We start from the raw sequence: 26,908 nt of genomic DNA, 5'->3' as shown, positions 1-26,908 counted from the left end.
TCTACTTCCAAGAGAGATGTCTGGCCAACAACAGGCCTCTGACGGCACTTTACTGCATGGCAGTTCCTTGCCCAACACTGTAACACGTATCCCTACTTCACCCCTGACCACAGCACACAGGCTACAAAATTATTGTATGCTATTCTTGTAAAGCAGAAACAAATTCCCTTCTTGGTCTATTGTAGATACCTGTCCACACGGTAGGGTCATTTCTGTACGCAGCCATGAAGTGCAAGAGATCCTACTTACTTTGAACCTAGATTTGGCAGAATTTTGTTCCGAAAAACTGCATGACAAAATAGATTTCAGAGCCAACTGCTCTAAACCACAGCTCAAAGGAGTTCAGTTGTATCAGAGAGAAGAGGGTTCTCTCCAGCAGAATATCTTTGTATTAAATAATAATAATAACAAAAAAGTAGGGATGCTATCTCTAAAAAAGCCAGAGTACAAGGTGTTCATAGCAAACCTTGAAAACTCATCTTAAAGAGAAACAGGATCCCCTGCAAGGCACAGATCAAAGAAGGCAGATTGTATTCTCTCCTGTACTTACAGCTTGTACGAGAGCTTGATTTTTCTTTGTAGGCATCATTCAGCCGTACATACTCATCCAGTGCAAGTGCTAGCCTCTGTTCTTTCACCTGGTACAGTTCTTTCTGAGTACTGAGAGCATCCTGGGCTATCATAAGATAATCTTTTAACATTCTCTCTTGTTCTTGCCTCCATTGTTTCCTGGGATCTTCTATTTGCGTTGTTTCTTTATGGGAGAAAAAGAAAGGATTTAAAGAGACCTCTGCTGAAACCCACCGACAACTAAATTGTTTCTTTGCATGTAATCCACAATTATAGAACTCCAAACCATAGCTTGTCTTTCATTACTAAGCCAATGCTCAATTTTATTTAAGGTTTTCTTTGCCACAATAGCGTGTGTAAGAAACAGTATTTAAGGGATTGATTGCAAAATTAGGAATTAGCGTGCAACAGGTAAATGCTTACTTAGATCATTTCTACACCTTCAACCTAGAATTAATAACATGGTGAAACTCAAGAAAAAACCTTATTTTTTGCATCAGAGTGTTGGGAAATAACTGGTCCATGAAGTCTTTCAATGACATCTTCAAATTTCTGAACAAAAATGTAAGTATTCTTAGCTATTACATTTTTTTTCAACCCTCCTCCTCCCCACTTCATTACAGACTTAGGTTATTCATGTTCTATAGTGGTTACCTCTCTCCTTTCCCTCTATGAAAATGGTTTTATCTTTTCCCCTGTAACTGAACTAACAGATCATTAACTCTCCAGATCACCTCACCTAGCTCTATCCCTATCCCTGCTAGGCATCTGATCCAAGATACAACTTTCTTTTATGGTCAATAGGCAGAGAGGGTCACCCTCAGAGGGCACTTCACTCCATCAAAGACAGGTGCCCAAGATACATGGGACTGAACTGGGTCTTTGAGGTGTCTACTTCTTCCCACTGACTACCCAGGTAATATAAATGAGTAGGCTGGAACAGACCCTTCATTCACAAAGGATTTCAGATCAACCTTTTCAACTCCAGCAGCCACACAGAAGGCAGACTTGCATAGAATGCATAGACAAGAGGATCTGACATAATGTAATGGTATATATTAAGAAAGCATGCGATGAGATCAATCTAATTGTAGGTTTTAAGATTTTTTTAATGTACACATGCAATAAGGAAGAGTTAAGGCTGAACGTTCAACCGTATCATTAATATTTCCTGACTTAGTTCAGCACTTTTTGAAGCTGTATAATGAATATTCTTCCTTTAAATCTGTACTAAGTACAAACACGTTTTCATCAGACATAGCCATGAAAAGCTTGAAATCTAAATGCAAGCATGCCCCACACTTCATTTTCTTTTCTTCTTGAGCTATGTATTACAAATCTACATAGATCTACATAGATAAAAAGTAACATTCAGTACTGAAGTATTTAAGAGCAAAGTATTTACTTCAGAATTTTTACGCAAAAAGGAGGAGGTAATTTATTCCCTGGGTTAGATTTCTGCCACTTGAGTTCTCTGAATTGCTTTACTGGGAGAACCAATGCAGGGGGAAAAAAATGGGAACATGTGTCTGAAGATGGAGGTGGGGGGAGCAGGGCAGGGAGAACTGCAGCAGAACCAATCTGAGTGAAAGCACTCTTTTCACCATCGTATATCAAAACAGATTCGTAACAGCAAAAGCAGATAAGGGCACATTCTGGTTAATAACAATTTCCCATACAGAGTAACTACCAGTTTTTCAAACACCTGTTTTGGTGTTAATATCACATAAACCAGAAGACATGCAAGTAAAAAGAAGCATCCCATAAAACTACCCCTGGGGAATCCTAAACTGACCACGCCTATGGAAGTACTGATGCTTTTAAAACCAAACAAATATGCACACATATACCCCCCTCTCCACCATTTACAAACACAACCAGCTTTTGTATTTCTGCTTGGGAAAGGTATTAGATGCGCACAATGGATGCACAGAGAGCATAAATCATGTAAACCCAAGTGCACTGCATAAAAGATTAAAGCAGAGCAGCTTTATACGCAGTTGGTTTTCCAATAACCCCGACAGGAACACTCTCTCCAAAAGACTAACTATAGCTACAGACACACACACACACACTCACATCCATGTTTATAGCCACCTGCTCTTTTTCACAAAGATACCAGGCACACAAAGAAGCAAATCGATACCTTTTCTCTCCTGAACGGTCAACACATGTCCCTATCTGTGGCCACTTACTGCTGTTGTGCTTTAACATACCTCCACATTCACAGGTATTTTAAGAAGTGCTGGTTTCCAGACCTGTCCTTTTTTGTGAAGCAGGATGAAGAGCATGAAGGAGGATTCTCATGGGTCAATGATCAAATAGGATAAATGCAGTTATGTTGGTTTTGTAGAAAAATGTAATGATGTGATTGTGTTTTAAGAGTGCAACCAGCAGCCACCAAATAATCTTACAAGATTGGAAGGTCTCATCTTCGAGCATGTTGTAGGTAATTGCCTTGTAGGTTTTAAGTGAGGATTGCTCAACATGCAGCCCAAAGACCAAATGGAGCCTGCAGAGTTCTAAAACGTGGCCTACAGATGCCCTGTCCTTGGGACTGCAAGAGAAGGACAAAGCTGATCAACAGCAGATTGTCTTGTATTGCTGACAAAGACAATCAAACATATTATTTTTTTGCCTCTCCAAGCTGCATATGTAAAAAAAAAACCAACTCCAAAACTATGGTTATACAAGCTAACATCTATTATACTAATAGTCATAAACAAGTTAAAGGTGACACTGTGTTTTAAAAATTGCACCCTAATTTTAGCATACTGAGGTTTGGGTATTTGCTTGTGTAGGTACATTGACTGGTCAAATTATTCTCAGCCAATTCGATCTGCATGTATTTCATTCTGGAACAAGAACTCACGTGGGAAAATATATAAGCTGGAAAAAGCAGAGCAGTACTGAAATGACTATGCCAGAATTGTTACTCAACCTTTACCAAGCAGAAAAGGCTCTGGAATATTTTTGATTCTAGGCCTTCTTAAATATTACAAAGTGGAAAACCCCAAAAAGCATATCGCTTGTTTGGCAAGTTATTCATATGTGTATGTATATATATATGTATAGGTATCTACACACACACACACACACACACACGTGTGCCTGTAGCAGTACCATATGCTTGTACGTCTATAATTTTCAGTGGTCACAATTTTAATCAGCAGGTTTACCCCACAGAGAAAAAAACCCACAAAACAAAGAACTATGGATAATATTTCTGGTACTGTAAGTGCTGCATTTTGAAAAGTCTGTTCATTTGTACCTTCCAAGAGGCAATACATTTTTCTGAAAAGCAGAGGTCTTTCAAATATTTATACTTCTCAGAGTAAAGCCTCACAAAGATAAGGGTTTTGTTTTCCCTTAGAGGAGAACGTTTTAAGCACCTGCTGTTAAGGTCAAACTAGTATACACAAGAGTATTATTGGGATAGTTACATGCATGTCATTGAAGAAATAGCTTGCCCAACATTTCAAAAGGAGATGTGAAGTCCTTCCTGCTTAAACCAAAGAGTGAGATTTAAACCACAAAGAACATCCAGACATTTTCTTACCCTTATTATTCAACAGCTGTTGTAAAATAAACTTGGGAGATCTCATTCCTTTTTTAGGGCAGATGAATGTTTCCACTGGTGACTGCAACAAGATGCCTTACAACCTTGTCTGCAGCTGACAAGAATCATCCAACAAACAGATTGCTAGCCAGGCAGACAGGGAGGTGGTGTTTCTGCTGGTCAGGTGAGGAGTAAGCACTGATTATGGGCACTAGACAGAATTTAGGGTTGGGGTTGTACCTGTTCTAGAAAATGCTAACTGGACTTCAACCATCAGCACTGGAGAACAAACAAACCACCCCGCTGGGCATGACTTCTCCAACACTTTTGGCATCACCGGATAGTTAAATTCAAGAGTTCAGCTGTTTCTTGTAGAGAAAATGAAGAAGACAGACTGGCCATCATTTTCCGTGGCATAAAGTTAGATATGAACTAAAGGAATCTCCTTAAAATGGATCTTTAAACAACCAAGAGTTGCACATCGGGCTCTATTGAGAGCACTGCTTAGGTTTAAAAGAATCTTCATCTATCAACCTCCTCTGTCCAATCATAATGTAGAATAACAACCCATAGTAACAGAATGAAGAAGGTGGTGGCGTACCTAACATTCAAGTTAGACACTCCTAATTTGCCTTGGTTTTAGTGTAAATTGGCAAAGCCACTTGCAAATAAAAATTACCCAATTTTCTTAAGAGATCTTGATTTAAAACCAATTATTTTAACTTTAAACAAACTACTGCAAGTGTGTAGTTAATAAATTCATACAAAAACTATAACCAAGCAATTTATTTCCTCCTGTTTTTAAAGATGCGAGTGACAACCCCTACTGGGGGGAAAATTCTGTGAGACAGAGCACGCTTGTGGTCTCAGCCAGCGGAATCGCACAAGCGGCAGGACGGCACGCTCCACCCAAGGACGTTCCTGTGCGCTGAAACGATCACGGCTCCGTAAGGCAGGAGAGGAAGCTGCACTGGCTTTAATCATCCTGCTATTCATGAAATGCACTCTTCCTGGCTCACTGCCAGCCGGCTTCGATGCACTTAAACTCAGCCCAAACAATAATTCAAAGCCAACACGCCAGGACTGACTTTATGCCTTGGAAATTTTGTTTATTCCTTTGACTCAAACTTGCTTCAAGGGCAGCAAAGTTATACATGTTCTGTGTGCTTATACATACGAGATACATAGGATAGAGGCAATAGTCAGGGATGCCATTTTTTTTATTAAGCAAGATATTTTCATATGTTTTGTTCCTGTCTGCTATCAGGAAGCTCTGCCAAATTTTTACAGTCTGCTTGAACAGAAGGAAACTATTACCTTATCAGCAGTAGATTGTATTTCCCTAAAATACATGAAATTAAAATCCCACTACTAAATCCCACAGGGAAGGGAAGGGAAGGGCTCCCTGACGCCCTACTGCTAGACATGAGAGAACTGGACATTTTACTACAGGCTTAACAATAAGTGGAAGCAATAGTTTTCCAACATGTCCCCTTGCCAAACAAAATAATAGCATCGACTGGCTCTAGAGCGACCCACATGTAAGCTGCCTTCAGTCAGACACGTTGCGTTTAAGCAACACAGAACAAGTACTCTCAGGGAGTCCCAGTTAAAAAAATGCCAGAGGTGCTAGGTGGCTGCTTGAGAAGGACACACAGACAGCAAGAGACAAAATTGTGACACTTTTCAGGATGAAAAGTACACTCTCATCTGTTTAAACACATGCCCTTATTATTCCAGTTTGTAAATGCAGCAGAATCACCATTGCAGAAGAGACGGTATTCCAAGGGAAACTAGTTGACCTGGCTAGAAACAAGGACCAGAGACTTCAGCTCCCATGGAGGAGCGCCCGGGGGGGGGGAACTGCATGTCACAGCTGGAGCTGCTGTAACAGCCCCCCTTCTTGGCAGGGACGGCTTCCACCACATCACCTCAGCCCACATTCCCCAACGTTACACAACCACATGTTCTCTTTTGCACAGTCGCTGGTGCTCATGCAAGCCCGCACAAAGCCTATGCAATGTACTAAACCCACCCAAACACTCAAAAAGATAATACGAAAGCAGAAACATCACGTTCTGGCAGGTCAGGTGAGTTGTGCTATGTCACCTAAGGTCCAACAAGCCAGTATAAAGGAGGAAGAGCCACCCAGCTTGGGAAGGAACTAGACATCCCTTTTTTTGGCAGCAGTAAGCCTACTCGCAGATCTAGTTATCCATTAGAATCTTAAGTATGGATCTATGCATCAATACCATGCACCTTCTCCCTCACAGACTAACTTACAGGAAAGTTTCCCTACCAGGAAACGAGGGCTACAAGGCAAGAGACGGCAAAACGGCAGCAGCTGCCCCCTGAAAAAAGGAGCGCTCAGACTGACGCAGAAGCGTGCCGCGCACAGCCGGCCATGCTCCGGGCTGCACCACGTCGCAACTCAGCTAGATGCTTTGCGTCAGGGTGGCGATTTCTCAGCGTTAAATGGCAGTTTTCATCAGTTCGCTAAGTGATGGAAAGGTAACTCCACGACACCCGACATCTCTGGTTATCTTGCATGCTAACCGCAGGACTATTACCTCCAAGCACGCTGAACCCCACCTTCAAGAGAGCAACACAGGCCTCCAAGAGCTGACTACATTCAGGATCCCTCAGTCACTGGTGCTTCTCCTGAAGCCCAGTGGCTGTTGAAAGCGTGCAAGCTAAGCCCAGATTCTTTTTCCAACGCCTTCGGTGTGGTAGGATTACGTCCTACTCCACACGGATGGTTTGAGGAGGGGATACCTGGAAAGCAGCCTACCGCGTGCTGAGGGCAAGCCAAAGGGGGGCCACTTGCAGCAAAGGAGAACCCAGATTTCAATGGCATCTCACGCCAAACTCTCTCAAGATGGCACAAACAAAGCCAACAACCACCCTTTGACATACAACATCAGAAGAGGAAAATAGTGTCTGACATCAACCATCGCAGGGTAACGCAAATTAGCTTAGTGGTGGGTGGTGAAAGCAATTTTATCAACATTACATAATCACTATGGATACGTTTATTCTACAAGTATATCCCACGTTCCTTGATAAACAAACTGGCTTTCAAATCTGCAGCACTTTTGCCTGCAATCAGACAAAAAAACACTCAGGGGGGAAAAAAAAGACTGCAAATATTACTTCATCGTACTTCAGCTGGCACAACAAATATTGCAGGCAGCTGAGACGCAAGTCTTAATGAACAGCAAAGGAACAAATGCACTAGTACTAGTTTCAGGAAGAATAACCAAGTGTTATTAGACTGGCGTAAGGAATGCACTTTATTGCTTACATACTAGAGGCTTTCTTATTCCTTTCCCCCCACACTTTTTAGAAGACTTACAATTCAAACAACAAAAAGAAGCAATTTGTACCCCAAAATTTGAGGAAGAATGCACAAATATTACATCATTTCACCCTGATATGTTTAATAGGTACATCAAGAATATCACATTACAGAGAGAGCAGTTTCAGTAAGACACTGAAGCCCAACAATATAACACATACAATGTCTTAAAAATGATCTAACACATTAATGGATACTCAGAGCAAATCACATTCTAGCACGTAATAAGATGGAATATGGGTTCTAAAGAGAGAAGACATGGAGGAAAATTAGATTATTCAGAGTATGCTTGGAAACGAGCTCTCTACAGTTTGTTTCCTGCCATAGAACTTGCACACAAAAAATGCCTCCTCCCTTCCAGATACATTCTTCACTCTTCCATAAAATAATTCTGGGCTTGAATTTGAGTAACGAGAGAAAACGAGAATGTTTTCCAGCTATAGTGTGCAAGCATGAGCAGATTTCCAAGAAATATTTATTCAGAGATTTTTATGAAGAAATACTGAACGCGTTATCCTTATGGCACATTAGTTTCCTCTACATATCGGGTAGCATATGCTTACATATCTTAAAGAGTCAAATGCAGTAGAAACTCTGAGCGTTTTGCTCTACATTATCCAGTAAGTAGGTAATGTTCTACTGCTATGGCTATCAGAACTAAGACTTAAGAAAAAGATGCATGTATGATCTTTATATAAAAGTCAGCAGCTAAAATGATCTTTAATCCAGAGCCTTCATTGCTTGAGCCCTCCTTCTGTAGCCAGCGTGCATCAGATTACTCTAATCCCTTCCTATGGCCAGGGCACGATAAAGATACTTACCTATAAATAAGATTCAAGATAAGACACACTGCACTTGGGTTTTCACCATATGTGTTTGCTGACAGAAAAGAGTCTTCACAATTGTTTCCCAAACGCTTGCACGTCACCACTTGCTTCTGATGGTGGCGGGTCGTGGGAACAAACAGTGCACGTTTATGATCACGATACACCATTCGACTCCCTCAAGCTAATGATAATTGCAGACTCATGGTGGGATTTTCAGATTTATTCCTTGTTTGAAAATAGTTTGGCATACTTTTATAGATGCAGATGCACTACAAGTCCCAGGCTGGAGCAGAGAAGAGTCAGTCTATCCACAAAAATCCCTCTGTTAGATAAACCAGTTGCACAAGCGTAAATTGGCATGAAAGCCTTTAAGATTACAACAGAAACAGAATACCCATGTTAAAATATTGTACTGTAAGTGTCAAACAGTGTAGGTAAATAGCTAGGCTTTGAAATTTTAAGAAGGAAGGAAAACAAGAAGGGAAATCGGGACCTCTGATGAATTCTGTTCTCAGCTAAGCAGACACAAATCCCTCTACCTCTACGCTTCTTGATGTTTTATCATCACCAACTCAATTTGCTTTTTCGTTGTGGATGGAACAGTGATAGAAAGCTGTCTCTGGGAACAGTGATAGAAAGCTGTCTCTGGGAAAGGTACATTTCATGCTTCCAATGTGGACAATTAAAACTAACAAGGGAGGAGCTGCAGAAGCAGAGAAGGCAGATGTCCAACACAGTTTTGAAAAGTGGTGGGGGTGGAGGGCAGGGAGAAAAATCATCATATTGAATAGAGAGTGGCAAAAAAGGAGTGATGTGATGGTCTGAAATACTACTGGGATAGGAGCAGCTATTCCTTCCTATCCTTATCTTTTAAATATCGTCATTCAGTTCCTTTCTGTTATCTTTGCTGCTTGACATTACTAACAGCAGAGTATGTATTCTATAGGTTAACTAGATCTATGTGATGAAGAAAACAACTACTTGCCTGGTTATTCCTGAGCCTGAAAAATAAGAACTGTAAGTAAAGGGGATAAGTTATTTAGGAATACGTAGGGTGTCGAAGGCAAGACAGAACTTCTCCCAGCCCACGATTCCCCCAGACTATTCATGTCAAGCCAAAAGTACAAGTTTCCCATTCTTGCTCCCGTTAACTCCACTGCTGTTCATCTACACATACCCCACGCAATGATCCAGATCAGAAAACCTGAGCAACTGGGGGAAGGAAGAGGAGGCGGAGGATGACAACTCACACCCCTCGGGAAGCAGACTGCTTCCCCAGTGTCTGTGTTTACTACATACACCCACACGATGTGGGGGCAGGAACCAGAACAAGCAATGACTGCTGCTTTAGCTGCCGCCACCACCTGAGAAGTGCACCTGGAAATCACAGCCTCAGAGTCAAAACTGCTTCCCGGCAAGCCTGCGCAGGGCGCGGAACGGATGAAAGTTCAAGGGTGTCATTTCAAATACCTTTAACCAGCGCTACCACGAAAAGCAGCTGTCCCCTGTCTCTTCCGCCTGCCTATTCATTCATATCTCGCCAGGTCACCTTCCCTCTCTTGCTTGCATAAATAGGGGTGTGGAAACGAGAGCAAATAGCAACTTTTTTTTTTTTTTTTTTTTTTTTTTCCATACCAGATTAGTTTCAACTCGAATCAAGCTCCCTGATCTGATTCACTGTCTGGCCATGCAAATGTCCATGCCAGTATAAGCAAAAACATTGCAGGGACAGAACAAAAGGCCAGAGGTAGCAATAGAGCAGGACCAATTCTTTCAGAGATTGTATCAGCTTAAAAGTGTTTGCAAATAAGCTCTAAGAGCATAAATATTTGCATCTCGGCCACTTAACACCTGACGTTGAAAACCTTGCAGAAGAATTGGAAAATTTTGAAACTGATGACTTTGCCTGTAGATACATGAAATAAAATGGAGTAATAGGTTCGTGTTATTTTTAGTATTGCCTTCAATTCCTAACTGTGTTATTTAGCACAATTAGTAAATGTTAGCAAATTAGCTGAAGTAGATGAACACACGAGTACATATATGCAATAACAATTGTAAGAGTGACCAGCGTAAGCGATAAAATCTTGGGACTCTCCCAAACCACAGTAAGAAGGATCCTGCACCAAAAGAACTCCCCGGTCCCTGAACACTAAAAAACATCCCTTCAGTCATCCCTCTAACAAAGGGCGCTACTGAACCACAGGGTAAGCGTTTAGGTTCTTATAGTATTAGCTACCCACATCATATGCATGTTCTGTCTTGCCAGATGGCCTGTAATCTGGTCTCCCTTGAAGCTGAAAGCATCACATTAAAACTCCTAATTGGGGTAATATATTCATAATGACCTCAGTTAGTGTTTCTCAAAGTGGGTTACATCACCCAAAAGGATCATGAGAAAGCTCTAAGGCAATCAGTAAGAGCTAGAAAAAAATAAACTATATTTGAAAAAAAAAAACCAAAACCAAACACCCTCTCATTAAAATATATAAAATTATAGAAAATGTGTGATGATAATAAAAACAAATTATACTTAAACATACTGACACCAAAAGAAAGTTCCTCAAGTCTGAGGGAGTGTTTTACAATTGTGGACTGCTCAGAGACAGCTCTTATCCCCATGTGGAGAAGAAATGGGAGATTCCACTGGGAGTTAAGGAAAGCAGGCTTTTCTCAGATTTGTATGGGAGAAGGGAAGGTAAAGGACTAAGACTGATGATTACACAGATGGGGAAAATATTTAATTTTTTTTTTAAAGAAAGGTATTTTGATTCAAATACATTTTGAAGAATTACAGAAATTTGGCAAAATTTTTAGAACTTTGCAAGGTTCAGCCTAGCACTGTTTTCTTGAAATCTGTGGGAGTTTTGCTAATATCCACCTTTCAAGACAAGTGGAATTAAGTCCTACACGGCCACTAATGGAAATTCCATCCATCCTTAACATTTTCAACCTTGAGTTTTTAACCGAAAAGGCACGAACAACTGTCAGTAAGACCTTCTGAATTTACAGTCTATGGCACTAAGGTCTGGCCTGCTGCTCATAGCTTATTGGGTTGGTTTGAGAAATTTAACAAGATCAACCATTTTTACTATGATGGCTCCAAAGTTCTGTGGACAACCTGACACTCCATAGCTGTATCAGATGTAGCTTTGTACAGATGCACACAGTAGGAACAACACTAGAATGAGAAATGAGAAAGGGGCAGATAATAATAAGTTGTTCAGAATAATTAATTATGGGATGCAAGAGGAAAGAATCAATGGGCCCTTCCTTAAACATTTTGCTGAACTGAATCCAGCCAGAAAGCAGTGGACATGAAATGTCTTTAGTCACCTCTCCCCACGTAACATAGGGGAGCAGATTTCTTCCCAAGGCACTATCCCTCAAGCTGCCATTTATGGGTCCCGAAATTCCACTTTATCCAACCTGTTTTTCAGGCACCTATCCATTTCATCCTCCTCCTGGCAATGGGTACAGTCGTTCTCCCTCATTGGGCTTCTTTGTCCAGTAAAAGAGAGAATTAACAAAATTATAACTGATACAGGTGAAAGAGTAAAGGAGTCTTCCTTGTTCTAACATAGCCACTGTCCTGACAGACAATTTTAACGGTTCAAATCCAAAAAGCATATTCAACACATCTGAATCATTACACTCCTAATAAAGCAGCAAGATGCAAAACCTGCTTTCTGGAAATGCTTTCCTCCCTTAATTATTAGTGACCTCCACACCAGAGATTTCAGTGGCGTCAAAACAAGACATGTTCCCCAGTAATGAAGTAGAAGGTTTAAACTCCACGTTTGGCACGTCAGACAATTAACCTACTTATAAGATTTTTATGCAGTTTACCTCCCAGCAACTCAAGAGTACTCTCTTGACTGCACAAAATACAAAACTAAAATATACCACTTTACAAGATACGAAGCTTCACTGGAATTGCTACAAAGCAGCACATGTATCAATATAACAGGAACCAAATACACTACTGAACCTGGATGGAAACCAGTTTAAGTACACCAAAGTCCAAAAAAGTACACCATTTTGTCATCCATCATATGCATTAGCATAATGCAAAGAAATCTAGCTAATCACAGTTATTTGTCCCAGCCACAGACACACGTACAGATGGATATATACAATTCTTCTCTATCAAGTGGAAGCAATGATCCAGATCAGAAAAGCTGAGCAGCTGGGGGAAGGAAGAGGAGTTTGTAGCATGTTCAAATTTTTCAAGAGAATTTCAAGACTACGCTGTGCAAGCCTCAGCAACTTACACGTGTGTAAAGCAGAACTTCAACCCATGAACAGCTTATCATATTCAGGAATTCACCCTCAATGCACAGAAATAGCATTTCAAAGTAAGGAAAGTATTTAACCTCTTTCTGGGGCGGCGGGAAGTAGCAAAGCTACAAGACTGAGATTTTTAGAACTGATTAAAAGTTTTGAGCATGCATGAAATAAAAGAGCATGATTATCAGAGCAGTGATCTGAAAGCACTTTCAAAACACCCAGAAATGCGGATTGCCTGTCAAAATTTTATAATTTAAAGTTTTATAATTTTGGCCAAAGCAGAAGTTAAAGACAAGTTTCCTCTGATAGCAGCATTTAGATTCAGAAGCACATTCTTTACTTTCTCCACCTTTCGAATCCAATCAAGCGTGTCCCTATTTTTTAAAGTTCAGGAACGTTTAACACCACATATAAGATCGGAGGACATGCACCGTTACTTCAAAAAGCAGGGTTATAAAAGGCCGGAGGTTATTCGGTGGGATTCAGTTCAAGGTTAGGTGTCTACCTGCAAGCCTTCAATAAGCACTGTACTGACTAGACAGATATCGACTACAAAAGTAACTTAAGACATCTCAGGGTTGATTCGCTTGCCCATATATTTGAGGTGCCATGGGTAATGAGCCTTGTCTCCAGCTTTTGCTCCACAAGGCCATTGGTCTCTGACCGTCCATGCCACATCTACCGACCTTGTGCAGTTGTCTCTGCTAACCTAAAGCATCTGAAATGGCCGTAGACACCTTACTACTTTTTCAGTACGTAGCACTGCTAGTACAGATGCAGCCGCCTACATTCAGGTGTTAATCTCAAATAGAATCTCTCCTATTACGTGATTAAAGACAATTTCTGAGAAAATAGAAAAAGGGATCAATTAATATGGAGTAATAAAACACAGAAAAAGACGACAAAAATGCTTTCAGGAACATACTCATTTCAGTAAGCCTAACAAGCATTGTATCTCAAATTTTGCTATAGTTTTGTATGGTTTAGACATAATTCCCATGCAATTAAAAATATAAGTAGAAATGGATTTAGTCATACCAGCAGATTTTCTTGTAAGCCTTTTGAAGCCAATAATGTTCTACCAAAGGGCAAATTTACCCCAGTATTTTGATTCCCCATTCCCTTTCCACTTACCACAAAATATAGCATTACTTATAGCCTGAAACATATTCTGGAACATTCTTAGAACTACCCTACATTTGCCAGATCTCATATACAAGTTAAATACCCCTCGCTCCATATTACCTTATCTACAATCGTTCCTTTCAGTAGTTAGGCTGAATCCAGTTTTTGTTACTCATATAGCTGCCAAACATCCTACACTTTGCAGATGCCAACAGATGTAAACCATCTTTATTTACTACGTTACGTGGACTTCTTCCACGGAAAAAGTCATATGAATAATATTGAGCCAGCTATAATACATCTGCAACCAACCCCCACAAACCCATGCACACAAATGGGATAATTTCTCTACTGGAAAATCAGAAGCTGTTACTTTTAACTATGCTTCACTTATAATAAATCTTTCCCTACTCCCAGTTATGCTTTAGAAGATTCTCAGGAAAGTCTAATCAAGATAAGACTTCTTACATGATCAGAAACTGAGAAATACTTACGGTTGATGTGATCAATATAGTATACACCAATCTGAGGATCATATGCAGCTTCCCATCCCCATGGCAGTTCATCCCCAACACAATCCGCAAACGATAAGGGCTTTGTTAACCTATAAACAAAGAAACTTGTTAATGGTAAAGCTTTTCTCTCTTCCATACATATGTTTTTCATATTAATTCCTATTATGACAGAAGCTAAAGAAAGATAGCAGGGAGAAAGGAAAGCAGGTTGTTTTCTCCCTCTTAAAGTTTAGGCTCTTGACTTTTTTCCTATTCCATCCTTCTGAATTCATTAACTCCAAGAACGTAATACAAGCCGTTGCAAACATTTTTCAGTACAGCCATTCAAATGAGAAATTCACTGCAACATCTTTAAAATTTAAGTTTAAAATTAAACAATAACCAATAACTTGTAAAAAAAAAATATTAAAAATCTACACTTGTATTTGTCCCCAGAAGAACTTCAACTTTGAGTCTGTGATGACAGCACAAGATTTTACGGTCATCTTTTCTAATGACCACAGACAGGAAACTCAGGAAAGAGAATACAACCACCTAAGATGCAGTTAGCAGCACTTACCAATCCACGTACTTGACTAAAACAAGCAGCAGTGTGCATACAGTAGACATAAGTAACATTTAATGGCCTTTAGATGTTCAGATGGTGCTTTTTTACAAAGACAAAGTTTTTCATTTTAATAATGGAGGCATCTATTAGTTAAAAGAAATAGATTGATGATGATAATGCATGGACTGTTTGCCAACTGAGGCTGAGCAAAGCTTGACATCATCTTTTTGCCTTTTAAAGAAAAAAATAATAAAATTAAATGAGTATTGAGTTTCCTGTTGATAACCCACAGATAAATGTCATATCTGATATACTGAGATACTGAATAGGAAAACCAAGAGATTTAAGATTTTATTGTCACCATAGCAACAATACGATTAGTATACATCCAGAGTTTGGGGGAAAAAAATAAATCCTCTGAGTAAGATTATCAAGAGCAGTTTGTGGGACACACGAGCATCAGCTCCTTTACTCACTGCTGCTTAAATTAAGTTCTATCACCTAAGACTGTTTTTTCATCTCATCATTAAAATTACATACAAATAAAAAGCTAAGAGTCTAATTCACATATGATTTTTTATGTTTCAGTATGTTTTCTTCAATTAGTTTCTGACCAAAAAAAAAAAATAAAATGGTTTATCAAAGTTTTTGTGAGGAATAAAAGAGAAAATAGTACATTTTACTTTCTACAAAATGAATTCGCTTTTTGTATAGAAAACATCAGGCAGAAAATACTTTACAAAACTGTAGAATTAAATTCTTTATGCAGCTGAGAAAATAGAAATTTGAGCAAAGGTTTGATTTAGAAAACTGTCCCACAAATACATTTTTATTATTGATGGATCTGACCTACCAATTCTTCAAGTAGCAAAACACTTAATTCCTCTAAACTAGGGTTGCAGAAATTACAAAGAACCAAGCTCTTAGGATCCAAAAACCTTTTGAATAGTGATTTTTTTAAAAATTTTTTTAAATTGTAAGCATGAATCTACTTTCTTATATTTCTCCAAAGTTCACACATAATCTTATGAAGGTTACCAGTGCTTAATTTGAGGTCCTGAACACATTAACATGTATAAGGCAAATTTGCTAATTTATTGCCACTTACAAACTGCTATGAAAAACAACCACACGCATCTAAACCTATTACAAAAATCTGGCGAGACCACCAATGTGGTATTACATCTGGATAACTAGGATATAAAATATGGATTCTAAACAGTACAAGCAAGCTGTGAGAAAAGTTCTGTTTACTGGGAGACATTCTGCATGAGAATGGCCAGCCACAGACACTTTTCTCAGCAGAGTGAGAAGGTAGAGCTTCTGAAGTACCTGTCCTCCTCCTCCTCAGCTGTAAGCCACTATATGCTGCCTCACGGTCCAAGACCTCTTTTTCGAAAGGAGATCTCAAATGGATATGACCCGTCCTCCTCACTACAATGCAGGAGAGCACATCACACTGAAGCTGACTGGGGCAAACTCCCCAGTGACCTCCAGAGAGACTCCAGGTCCGCAGCAAGCCAAGCCTACCCATTCTATACTTTCCCAGCGCCAACATACAGTTTTAAATCCAGACGCAGCACTGCTCTGAGCGAGGCTGTTCTGAGAAGACCTGCCACTGCTCCTCACCTTCCTCCTCCTCTCAGGGCAGCAGAAGCTGTGCTGCTGTGGCCAGGATGGCAATGACACAGCTCAGGAGGCAAACAGCTGGCTCACAAAGCAGCAGCTGCCCAGCACCGCTGTATCGAATACACCTGCCCAAACGCTACCTCCTAGCAACAACCAGCATCACTTCAAAGGCAACCGTTTTGTTTGCAAACAGTAATAGCTAGGCAGAAAGAGACGGCTCTCAGGAAAGCAGGAGAAGCTTTTTAAAGCCAGGATAACACACACCACCACAGCTTCAGCCAGGCTGTCCACAGCACGCCGAGGACTGAACACGGGGTACGCGTGCCAGAGAGTTCCCAGGCCACTACAGCTCAGAGGCTGCATCAATCATGTAGAAGCAGCAGCCCTTTGGTGAGTTCGGTTTGTCGTGTGAACCTGTGCCAACTACAAGGGCACATCTTGCTGCAAAGAAAATCCTGCCTCAAATTAGGTTACATACGTGGATTTTCATAAAAGACTTTAAATTGAATAAAAATAAAAGTTCAACATCATCCTTATTTTTAACATTATAGCATTAACTCAAAATACAAGTCTTGTAGTTCAAGTAGAAAAAATATTTGAAATACCATATAGCAGGGTAAGGATGATAACAAACTTGTATAAACATGGCCAGATGGCCTCTAATAAATTCATTTAGAACTCTGCATAAGCATTAATTTCACCAAACCTCTGCAGGAAGGATATAAACCCAGTACTAGCCCGTCTTTTCATCTGCACTCCACACCAATTTTCTTTTTAATCAAATACTGACTTCTTACTGTTATAGCACATTCCGTAGATTAGACAGCAGACAGCTCTGGCCATGTGGATGTTCTGTCCAGGTGTTATCACTTGTCAGAAATCGGACACCGTGAGAATGAATAGCAACCACCCTCTTACCCCAGACACTCCATAAATTAAAGCCACACTAAAAAACTGTGGAAAAGTACTTGGTGAACCACTCTGGACCTTGAACAAAAGAAGAAGAGGAGGGAGACAGAGGCCCTGAAATACAGACAGTACTGAGCAAAAATGAATTCTGCTCTGCTGGATCATGCTTGGCCATTGCAGCCTTAAGACCTGAACTATGTCAGAAGAACTGCTCCTGAGCAGATTTTTAAAACATGAAAAGGTTTGTACATAACAAGATCACAATTGCTTAAGAGTCTTACATCCCCGCAATGTCTTTTTTGTTCCAGTCTTTTAATAGTACAAGATTTTTAAGCCCAACATGAACTTTTACAATGGAGCAGAAATCAGCACAAGGTGATACCCAATTGATTAGGGATCTCATAACTGTCCCAACATAAAAGAGTATTTGCTTTCAAAATAGGTATGGCAAATGGATGAGATTAACATGACATGAAGGTAAGTAAAATGCAAGAGAAAATTTTCCAGACAAAAGCTGAAAGCAAAGAGAGTTACGAGATATTATTGGAAAGGAAATAATACCTAGGAGCATGGACTGAAGGAATCTTGTCTGCGTGAAGATCATTATCTGTGACATAATAACCTATGATAGACAGACTGCCGTTACATTCATGAACCATGACCCAAGAAAAATTAGGTTTATTGCACCATAATAGAGGATTAAGTGCTGCATCTCAGGGCACTGATATTCTGAGGTAGTTTATAATACTTTTTCAGTCTTTTTTTGTAGTCTTCCATTTACACGTTCTTAAAAGAATGCCAATACTCTAAAAAGGATGGCTTAAAAGTCCACATTAAGTATACTATGAAGTTCAATTAGTAAACAAAAAGTGGGATTTTTTTAAATGCACATCATTAAGCAGAAGTATTCCCACCTATAGGCACTTTTTTTTTTTGTTTAACCTTACAGAACTCCTTCCAAGTGAAGACTAATTTATCAGCCTTTAGCTCGCATATAACATTTTTATCTACTCAACCCTATATGGCTGCAACACTCCCATTTCAGCATATGGATTAAAATGTACTCCCTGGATCAAAAGAACAAGAAGCAGGCAGGCATGTGTATCAAGAAGTGGCTACTCTTAAGAAAACCAGGAAGCGTTCTGTAATTCCATTATATAAATAGTATATAATTATGTTACTGCCAGTCACTTCACAGATGCTCTGGGAAACCTAGGAGACAAATACAGTTTACAAATTGAGAAGCTGTATTACCACCTCAAATCCACATTTTTCTTTAAAGTTTTCAAAATATAAAGTTATTCAAGATCTTAAAATGTAGATTCTACAATTATATATATGGTATTATTAACAGTTAATATTGCATCTGCAGCCATGCCTGGAAGTCTGTATATGCATCTAACATTAATGCAGAGGCTGATGATACTGCAAAATGGAACTGTAGCTACTGACTGATGGATTGTCAGTGCAATATTGTTCCATTTGGACAACTTGCTTGCCTGATGTACTCCCTACGACCACAAAAATACATAGAAGAAAGGTTCCTTCCTAAGGTCAGGGTCTACAAAAAACAAGAAATTTACTACATATACTAGTGAATGCTATCTTTCTGTCAAGATATGGACAGCCCACAGTATTTCACACCTCTGTGATCTGAGATTATCAATGTGTACATTCTTAAAAATGTGTATGCATATGTATGTGTAGACATATATGCATAAACACACACACACGCTATTTTTAACACATTGTTCCATGCAAGAGTAATGCTACATTCTACTGCATACCTTCTCAGAGTCGTTTTTTCTCCAAAATCTATTTGGGATTAAATCAATTGTAACACTGAACCAGAGGTTATCCATATTATGATTCGGATTCTACTTTATCAGGACTTCATTAGGACTCTGGACTTTGGTCTTCGCTCTCTTCCAAACTCAGCTGATACCAGCATCACTGACCTCCTTAGCATACTCCCGAGACCTGTTTTTATCCATACTCTGAAGGGCTACGTGAGAACAGCTTGACATTGTTTGCTTAGATAGAACTATTTGCATCAATTTTCTCAGGGTAATTTATTGTGATTTATAATATATGTGGTATAATATAGGGTGTGTGGAAGAGAGAAACGTTACAGTTGGCAGATCTCAGAGAACTGGGGCGTGGGGGGGGAATGGGACGCAACACAGACAGGCAACACGCTCCACCCCACCCCCCAACAAATCTGAGACGACTTCTCCTCAATTAGAAAGGAAGCCATTGCAGGTTGGTAAGAGGTACATAAATACCTGAGCATTATGAACAGGTTCATCTTAATCTCTTTCAAAATGACTTCCAAGAATACCTCCTTTGCTGTGCTGCTCTTGACCTACAGTCAAGACTTGGAGTTTTGAACTCACTTATAACGAGGATCAATGCTGAACTTCTATAGCAACTTCAATATGCATTCAAACTTTCACCAAATCCCAATTATCCCCTACCCAAAATGGCATCATGTTCTTTGCCATGTAGCAAGGTCTTGTGTGACACTTACGTGAAGTGCTGTGCTGATTAAATTTCACACCCACTCGTTCTCATACATAATGATGTATGTTATACATTATTTTTTCTTAGAATGCAGTACTTGCTAGCACTTTTTCTAGACAGAAACTGTTCTGAAAAATATACCTCTTCTCCACACTCCAGGAGCTGAGAAGACAAAACATTAAGTTACTATTTAGATGTGCAGCAATGAGCATCTATTAAAACGTAACAGAAGAAACCCAATGATACATGCACACTTTCCTGGAAACTGGCTCGTTTACCTACACGCGCCATTACAGAAGGGTGGTTACAGGTGGCTTACTGATAACAACACAACTGTAACACAAAAGTTTCCTCTAAGCGCTTCCCCAAAAATATTTTCAATTAGCACAATGATACAGAATAGGAACACATGATCAGCATCAGCTAACTACTAATTCTGCAAAAGGATGACTGAAAGTATTTAATTCTTATTTTGATCCAGTAGCTCAAGACCAACAAATGTAAAAATTCAAATCAATTGATCAGGTAAAGGAATGTATAAACAGAAGAAGAAAAACGTTCTAAATTCTTCGCTAGAACTGGAATTCTAGCGAACTGCTCAAGCTGGATCCTAAAATCAATTCAATTCTTACCCAACTTTCCAATGCTATAGGCATTGTGACTTTGGAGGATCTATAAATGTATCTTCTAATCCCATTCCAAATATCCTCCCAAACATGGATTTGACTCAGTTCAAGCACCCAAGATAGATTTCTTATATAAAACTCAGGGGTGCAATTAATCTCTTTAACTTCAAAAGTTAGTTATCTAACCTGAATTATTCCTTTAGGTTCCCTAGAAAAGCTGATTCGGCATATCTGTTTAGATTGAAGATGAATGACATTGAAGGCTTCCCTCTTTCTCTAGTGGCTACAGGAGGACTCTGAATGCAAGGCTCCTTTAGCCTATACAAGGTAACTGAATTTAAGAGGGATGAATACTACCCCAGGAGCAGAGTGCATGCAGAAGAGCGAAAAATACCAAGCTGTAGATCCACATTGCAGGTCAGAGTTAAAGAGAGGCACTACCGCTTCCTATGGCTGAGGTCACTATCCACTAACAGTATGAAAGTCAATTACATAGGGAAGACAAATCTCTCTTCTACAAATTACAGCAGCTGAAGCCATAGCAAAATGGATTTATTTTCTATTAATAATACTGCTGTCACTTACCTAACTTTAAAAAGTGGTAACTGGGCCATTTATCCGTAAAAAGGGGCAGAATTTGCATGCCCATAAAATACACTTTTGCCATAATCTTTGCTCATTCAATTCCAGAAACTAGCAAATCCTATGCACAATCTTTCTGTTTTAAAAAAGCTAATTCACGAGCCTGTTGACAGGATTTCAGCTTCTAAACATCATATTCTTAACTCAGTAGGGCCTTCTGTTCAGGCATCAGAGCAAGACATTATGTACAACCTTTGCATTGTTGAGGTACATTCTCTTTTAATAAGGGTATTATTAAGATATACTGACACTTTATTACAGGTATTATGTCGAAAGAGTAATTAAGTGGACATCAGTACCACATTAGTACACACCAAACAAGGAGTGGCATGGTGGCAGCTCCTGCTTTAGAATAGTGGTGTAAAATAAATAAATACGCAAGGTCATGCATCTGTTTACCTTGATCACAAGATGCATGAAAGTTAACAAATGCCTGTGTTTAAAAGACAGCAAACATGCACGTTACCTTTTCTACACCAATACAGAATTACTAAAAGTAGTTCAAACTCAAATCTTTAATTATGAAAAATTCTCTATAACATTAAATTACACTGCTTTATGCCTATAGCCACTAGCATGTACTGGATACTTAAAAACTAATTGCAAAGAATAAAGTCACAGCAGAGTACACACTTTTAGGAGGCAAGGATTTGGTGACTCCATCGGTAAGTATTTCCTGAACACATTTAATTAATTTTCATGTGTTTTCCAGATTTCAGATCACTTTGTTCCTGGTAATACAAAAGACAGGTAAAACAGTCAAATTTGTAGAATGGAAACTTGAAATATGTGGGCACTGATTCTAATTTTCTAAAAAACTACAGAGGTATAGTATAATGTTTAATAGCTTGCAATTTCTATCCTATGATTCTTTTAAGCCCTTGAATACTTACTACAGACAGCAGGCCTTAAAGAAAGATACTTCTTGGGTTTTGCAGGGTTTTCTTGGTAAACAAAAATGTATACACATGTAAATAGAGGATTATACTAAGAGACATACATAAGTAAGTTCACCACCTTAAAGCTACGCGGAACAGCTAGACATTATTTGGGTAATGTACTACTGGGATAATGGGCTCTCACAACTATTTTACAAGCTCAGAAACTTGGGTTTCCAGTACTGAACTCACACTGACAGTGGTTTACAACATCCTGCATTTACAAATGAGCTGTCAGTTCATGTAGATAGGACTAGACCACATTCAATTATGTTTCAGGGAACATCTAAGACTTTGAAAAATACAATTTCCATTAAAAGGCTCTCATCTAGCTAGCCAGCAGCCCAGGTGAACACAATGCTGTGCTCAAAGCACACAAAGATCAAGCAGAAACTCAAATCTAGTATCTCATCTTTTTCCGTGCTCATAGGGTTTGGGGTTTTTTAAACCTTTTTGGAGTACTGCGTAGCAATTTCTTCTCTGTAATTTAGGCAGAGTACTCAAGGCTGTTTTGAAATGCTTTGCTACAAATGGTAGCGGACTGAACAGTGTCTTAGTTCCCAGTTAGCCCTCCAGAGAGACAGCTGCATTACTAACACCACGTGAAATGGCAGTATCAGCCCATCATCAGTTCTGACTGCTTCTGCCAAAGGGTCTTGCTGAAGACCAACTCAGAGTTTCATACACTGTACCATGGCACACAACCGTTCACACTATTCAGTTAAGTACTGGTTAGAAATAACAAGCTGATAACTCACCAGACTGGTGTAGGAGACAAGCACTAACTACAGTAGAAAACTGTACTCCATTCTGCAAATGTTTCCAGAACCACTACTCGATTTAGTTAAACATTTAACTGCTAGGATAAGGATGAAAACAAACCAACTAACCTTTCTGCAACCCCACTACAACAAAAAATCCTAAATTCAATATTTTTATACATCACTTACTAAACTTGTACAACATCAAAACCCATCAATCTGACAAAAGTTCTTAGCTTCCAATATCTATTATGAACATAACCATTTTAAGGCACTATAGACATGTATTTACTAGAAAAGATACATTCCACATAGAGCGCAGGAAGTTCTTTAAAACTAAAACCTACTTACAACTGCAAAAAAATTGAGTCTACTTATTTTAACAGCAGCACAAGTAAGTCTTCAAAAACACAACCTGATAATAAAAACAGCCGAACAAAAACACCCCTACAGAATCAACACTATCCCTTTAGACAAATATAGGACATATACTTGGGGTGTGGGGGGGTGGGGTGTTGCCTTAGAGGGGCCAGTAAAATCTGCAGAAGTAGTGAACCAAACCCAAAACCAGGAAATCCACCAAGTAGGGGCAGGGGGTGGGTGGGGGTGGAATCAAACCAAAACAAATTTTAAAAAATAATCTTATATGGTGGAACACAGAGTTTTACCCAAAAATACCTTCCTGCTTCGCTCAGGAGTTTTGCAAGAATCCTGTAAAATTATCAGCAATCAAGTGCTTGCAATATATTAACAAAAATTACCATCCTTTTTATTTTTTTATTTTAAAAGACTTATCTTCAATGCTCAGAAATCCTACACATCTGCAAATTCCCTAAGCTTTATGCCATACAGAAAAGGATGAAAACTTTCAGGTCCTCTAAAGACCTTGCCCGTTTCCTCCACAGAAAAAAACCACAAACCAGGGTGTCCTTTTCACACATGTGTGCACACCCAAAAGGAAGCAAGGGAACACGCAACACACAAGATTTCAGTACAGGAGACAGAAGATAGGGGGAGGTGAGCACAGAAGGAATATGCTGCCTTCCACCTTATGATAAGATGCTATGTGCATGTTAATGACTGCCATAAAATACATGGTAACAGCAATCCAGCAGCGCATAACTGCCTTACAAAGGGGTTAGCATTAGCTCAATGTCAGCTCACTGTCCCTTCACAGGTGTTGCTGAAAAGGCATATGAACTGAATAGCTGAGACCCAGAAGGAGAAGAATGGTTTTGGGAAGGAAGGGACCCACACCCACTGGTTGCAGGACCAGGTCAAACTGCCTGCTGGCATGGGTTTATTTGTTTCCTTTTCCTTTTGATTATGATAAACTGGTTTTGGTTTTTCACTCAACAATTACCACCAGTGAAAAAAAACCCACCCTCAAGACAACTATATATTTTGCTACATTATTTTATCATTGAAGGTACTGAAAGAAACCCAATACTTACGTGAAAAGGAGAACCAATACTTTCCAGCTCAGCATAGTAGCTATTTGTGTTTGTAGGGCAACCCCCCCCCCCAGCCAAATCACTACTTCTAATTTGTTTACCCCTTTACCATTGCCAAGTTCAACTCAAAGATGACATTTTGAAAGGTTAGGGGGGGAAGGCGGGGGGGCAGAGCAGTGGAAATGGGTTATGCCATGAATGTTTCCTCCTGCGTTTTTCTTTGACACAGCAGTTGGTCCTGCACTGGCGTGTAAGCACTATAATATTAGACACCTGGAATGTGAGGAATGTCTGATAACCATACCCTAGCACGGGGATAATTCCACAGCCATAAACCAACGATACGACCTTTGAGCCTTCCCCCGGAAAGCTCAAATGCAGTGACATTATGAAAAGGCTATTATGTGCAGTGTTGCTATAGGTTATTTGTATATACATGACCATACACTGTTGATAGAGGGAAACCATGTTGTTATCAATTGAGTACACAAACTTACCTATTGGTTTTAAACTAGGTCCAAAAAAACCATGATCTTTTTCCAGTAATTTTAAGCGTTCCCAATTCCTACAATCTCTACCTGCAAACATGGAAATGTTTCCTTTACCTGTCCTGTACCACTATGCTTCTCATTTCATGCATTTGTTATCAAACCATTCCTCTACAGTAGTTGTATCCTTAGAAATCCGCAAGTTAAAGAAAAAAAAAAGACAGACACATACCACCCCACCAAAAAAAACCCCCAAAACCTACCAAAACCAAACCCAGCCAAGCACTGGTTTGTGAAAAAAGGCACAAACTCTGCAATAATGTCCATATGCAAACAGGAGCAACATCTGTCCCCAAAATCTTACCATTTAATTAAAGCTTGATATAACAAACAATGGGAGGAAAATATCTGTAGATTGGAACACTTTATTAGAATAAATCAAACCAGAAACACTTAGAGACTTATAATAAATATGCAAAACATTTATTCTGTTATTTTGGATGGCTTTCCAGCTTGGTTCTCTGTCAGGCACGAAATATCAAAAGCAGGCTCTGTGGCTGATGGTTAACTACTAAAGGGTTAAATATGGGACATTTCTGTAGTGTGAAAATTAAATCTGGGAAAGAAAAATGCGTTTCAAAGAAAGAACACAGTCAAAACCAGAAAACAATCATGATAGTTAATGTCAGCATTAAAAGATTTTCCCTCTGCCTAACCTTTCCCCTTCCTCTTCTCTGTAATTTCATACACACGCTAGTCCAAATCACCCCACTACCCACCTCATCAGCTACAGAAAATTATTTTGAGAATTTTGTTCTGTGAACTCCCCTTCACTCCTCCTGCAAACAAATGCCTGCATTGCAAGACACCTTTGGATTTATAGAGAGGATATTTAAAGACTCTCCTCGCCTAACTCTGCTGCCACTGGAGTCAGCAGGAGCATTACCAATTTCAGTAGCTGGAAACTTCGATCTGTGACAAGCACTTTTGAAAAGTACCATCCATCTGAACATCTCAAATAACCTCACAAACATTCAACTTCAGCACTGTGAAGCACTCCAAGTACACAATCATTCCAGAAGCAGGGAAGAGCAAACTTGAGTTAACTGTCCAAGGTCATTGCAATTCAGTCACAGACCTACAAATTGCGCCCAAGGGGAGAGAGCACCCCATTCTGACAGTTATTCTCAATACTGAATTCTTCATGTTCTAATTTCTCATCCAGTCACTTGCTTTGTAACAATTTCTCATGGGTACTTCATGAAATCATTGCATGTTTTGCAGTACGCTGCAGCTCCTGTTGCAAAAAGCCCGAGTTAAATGAAGAGCTCAGATGGTACACAACCACTTGGCTAACCTCTGGACACTGGTAAATTCTATTTCCCGATGCCACAGAAGGAGGAATCTTTAAAATGTGTTAACAATTTTTTACTTTGAAAACAAACACACACCCTCCACTGATTTTATACAACTTCAAGCAACATAACATTAAAAAAAAAAAAAGGAAGAGGGAATATATGTATATTTTAATATTAATAAATCACCACTAAAAAAACCAGTCTGCCAACCCTTGCTGCAAACAGTTCAGAAAGTTCCTTCAAATCATTTCAGCTAGGGTTTCATAGAAGACAGCCTCTAGAAAAATCTCTTCATTCTGGACAACAGTGTGATGGAAGCCACAGCCTGACGTGTATTAGTAAAACTGAAATAATGAGTAAGGGCTGTAGCAAATATGTTTGCTTCATACAAATCATACAGTTCATACATCAAACTTAAAAGTGCAATATGCTGAAGTGTCAGGGTACTATAGAATTACAGTATTGTAAAATTAGAAGAAGATTTCAGATATATGTTCTGGCCTATAATTTAATTTCTCCCACCAATTATTTTAATATTGTTCACTAGTTCACAATGCTTTATTAAAATTAAATTGCCTTTCTTTGTATATTCCAAGACACTCCCAAAATAGTATTATATTAAACAAAATCAACACAGAGTTCCTTCAGCACCTCTACTGTTTTTACATTTCTTTATTCACAATATTAACGGAATTCAAGTTTTAGATTAAATTTATTCCCAGTGGCAGTCTGAGGAATGGGAAATATGCAACAATTATCCAACAGGAAACATCTAAGTGTTCTGCTGTG

General features: G+C 39.3%; 1 protein-coding gene across 4 annotated transcripts in view; it reads right to left on the bottom strand.

Moving 5' to 3' along the window:
• The window catches only part of WWC2 (WW and C2 domain containing 2), a 104,832-nt gene that overhangs the window by 52,935 nt on the left and 24,989 nt on the right, over positions 1-26,908 (bottom strand). For 3 of the 4 annotated variants that reach the window (XM_027777401.2, XM_005230825.4, XM_027777406.2), the window contains exons 2-3: positions 14,224-14,333; positions 551-754 (exon numbers count right to left, since the gene is read on the bottom strand). In XM_027777401.2, coding sequence (XP_027633202.2) covers positions 551-754; positions 14,224-14,333 — 314 coding nt within the window. Of the gene's footprint in view, positions 1-550; positions 755-14,223; positions 14,334-14,803; positions 14,904-26,908 lie in introns of those variants that run through there. The other variant, XM_027777404.2, reaches the window with a different exon arrangement.

The sequence above is a fragment of the Falco peregrinus genome, chromosome 2 (assembly GCF_023634155.1).
Source record: "Falco peregrinus isolate bFalPer1 chromosome 2, bFalPer1.pri, whole genome shotgun sequence".
Lineage (NCBI taxonomy): Eukaryota > Metazoa > Chordata > Aves > Falconiformes > Falconidae > Falco > Falco peregrinus.
Note: the sequence above shows the minus strand (reverse complement) of the source record. Positions and strands in the feature narration are given on the sequence as shown.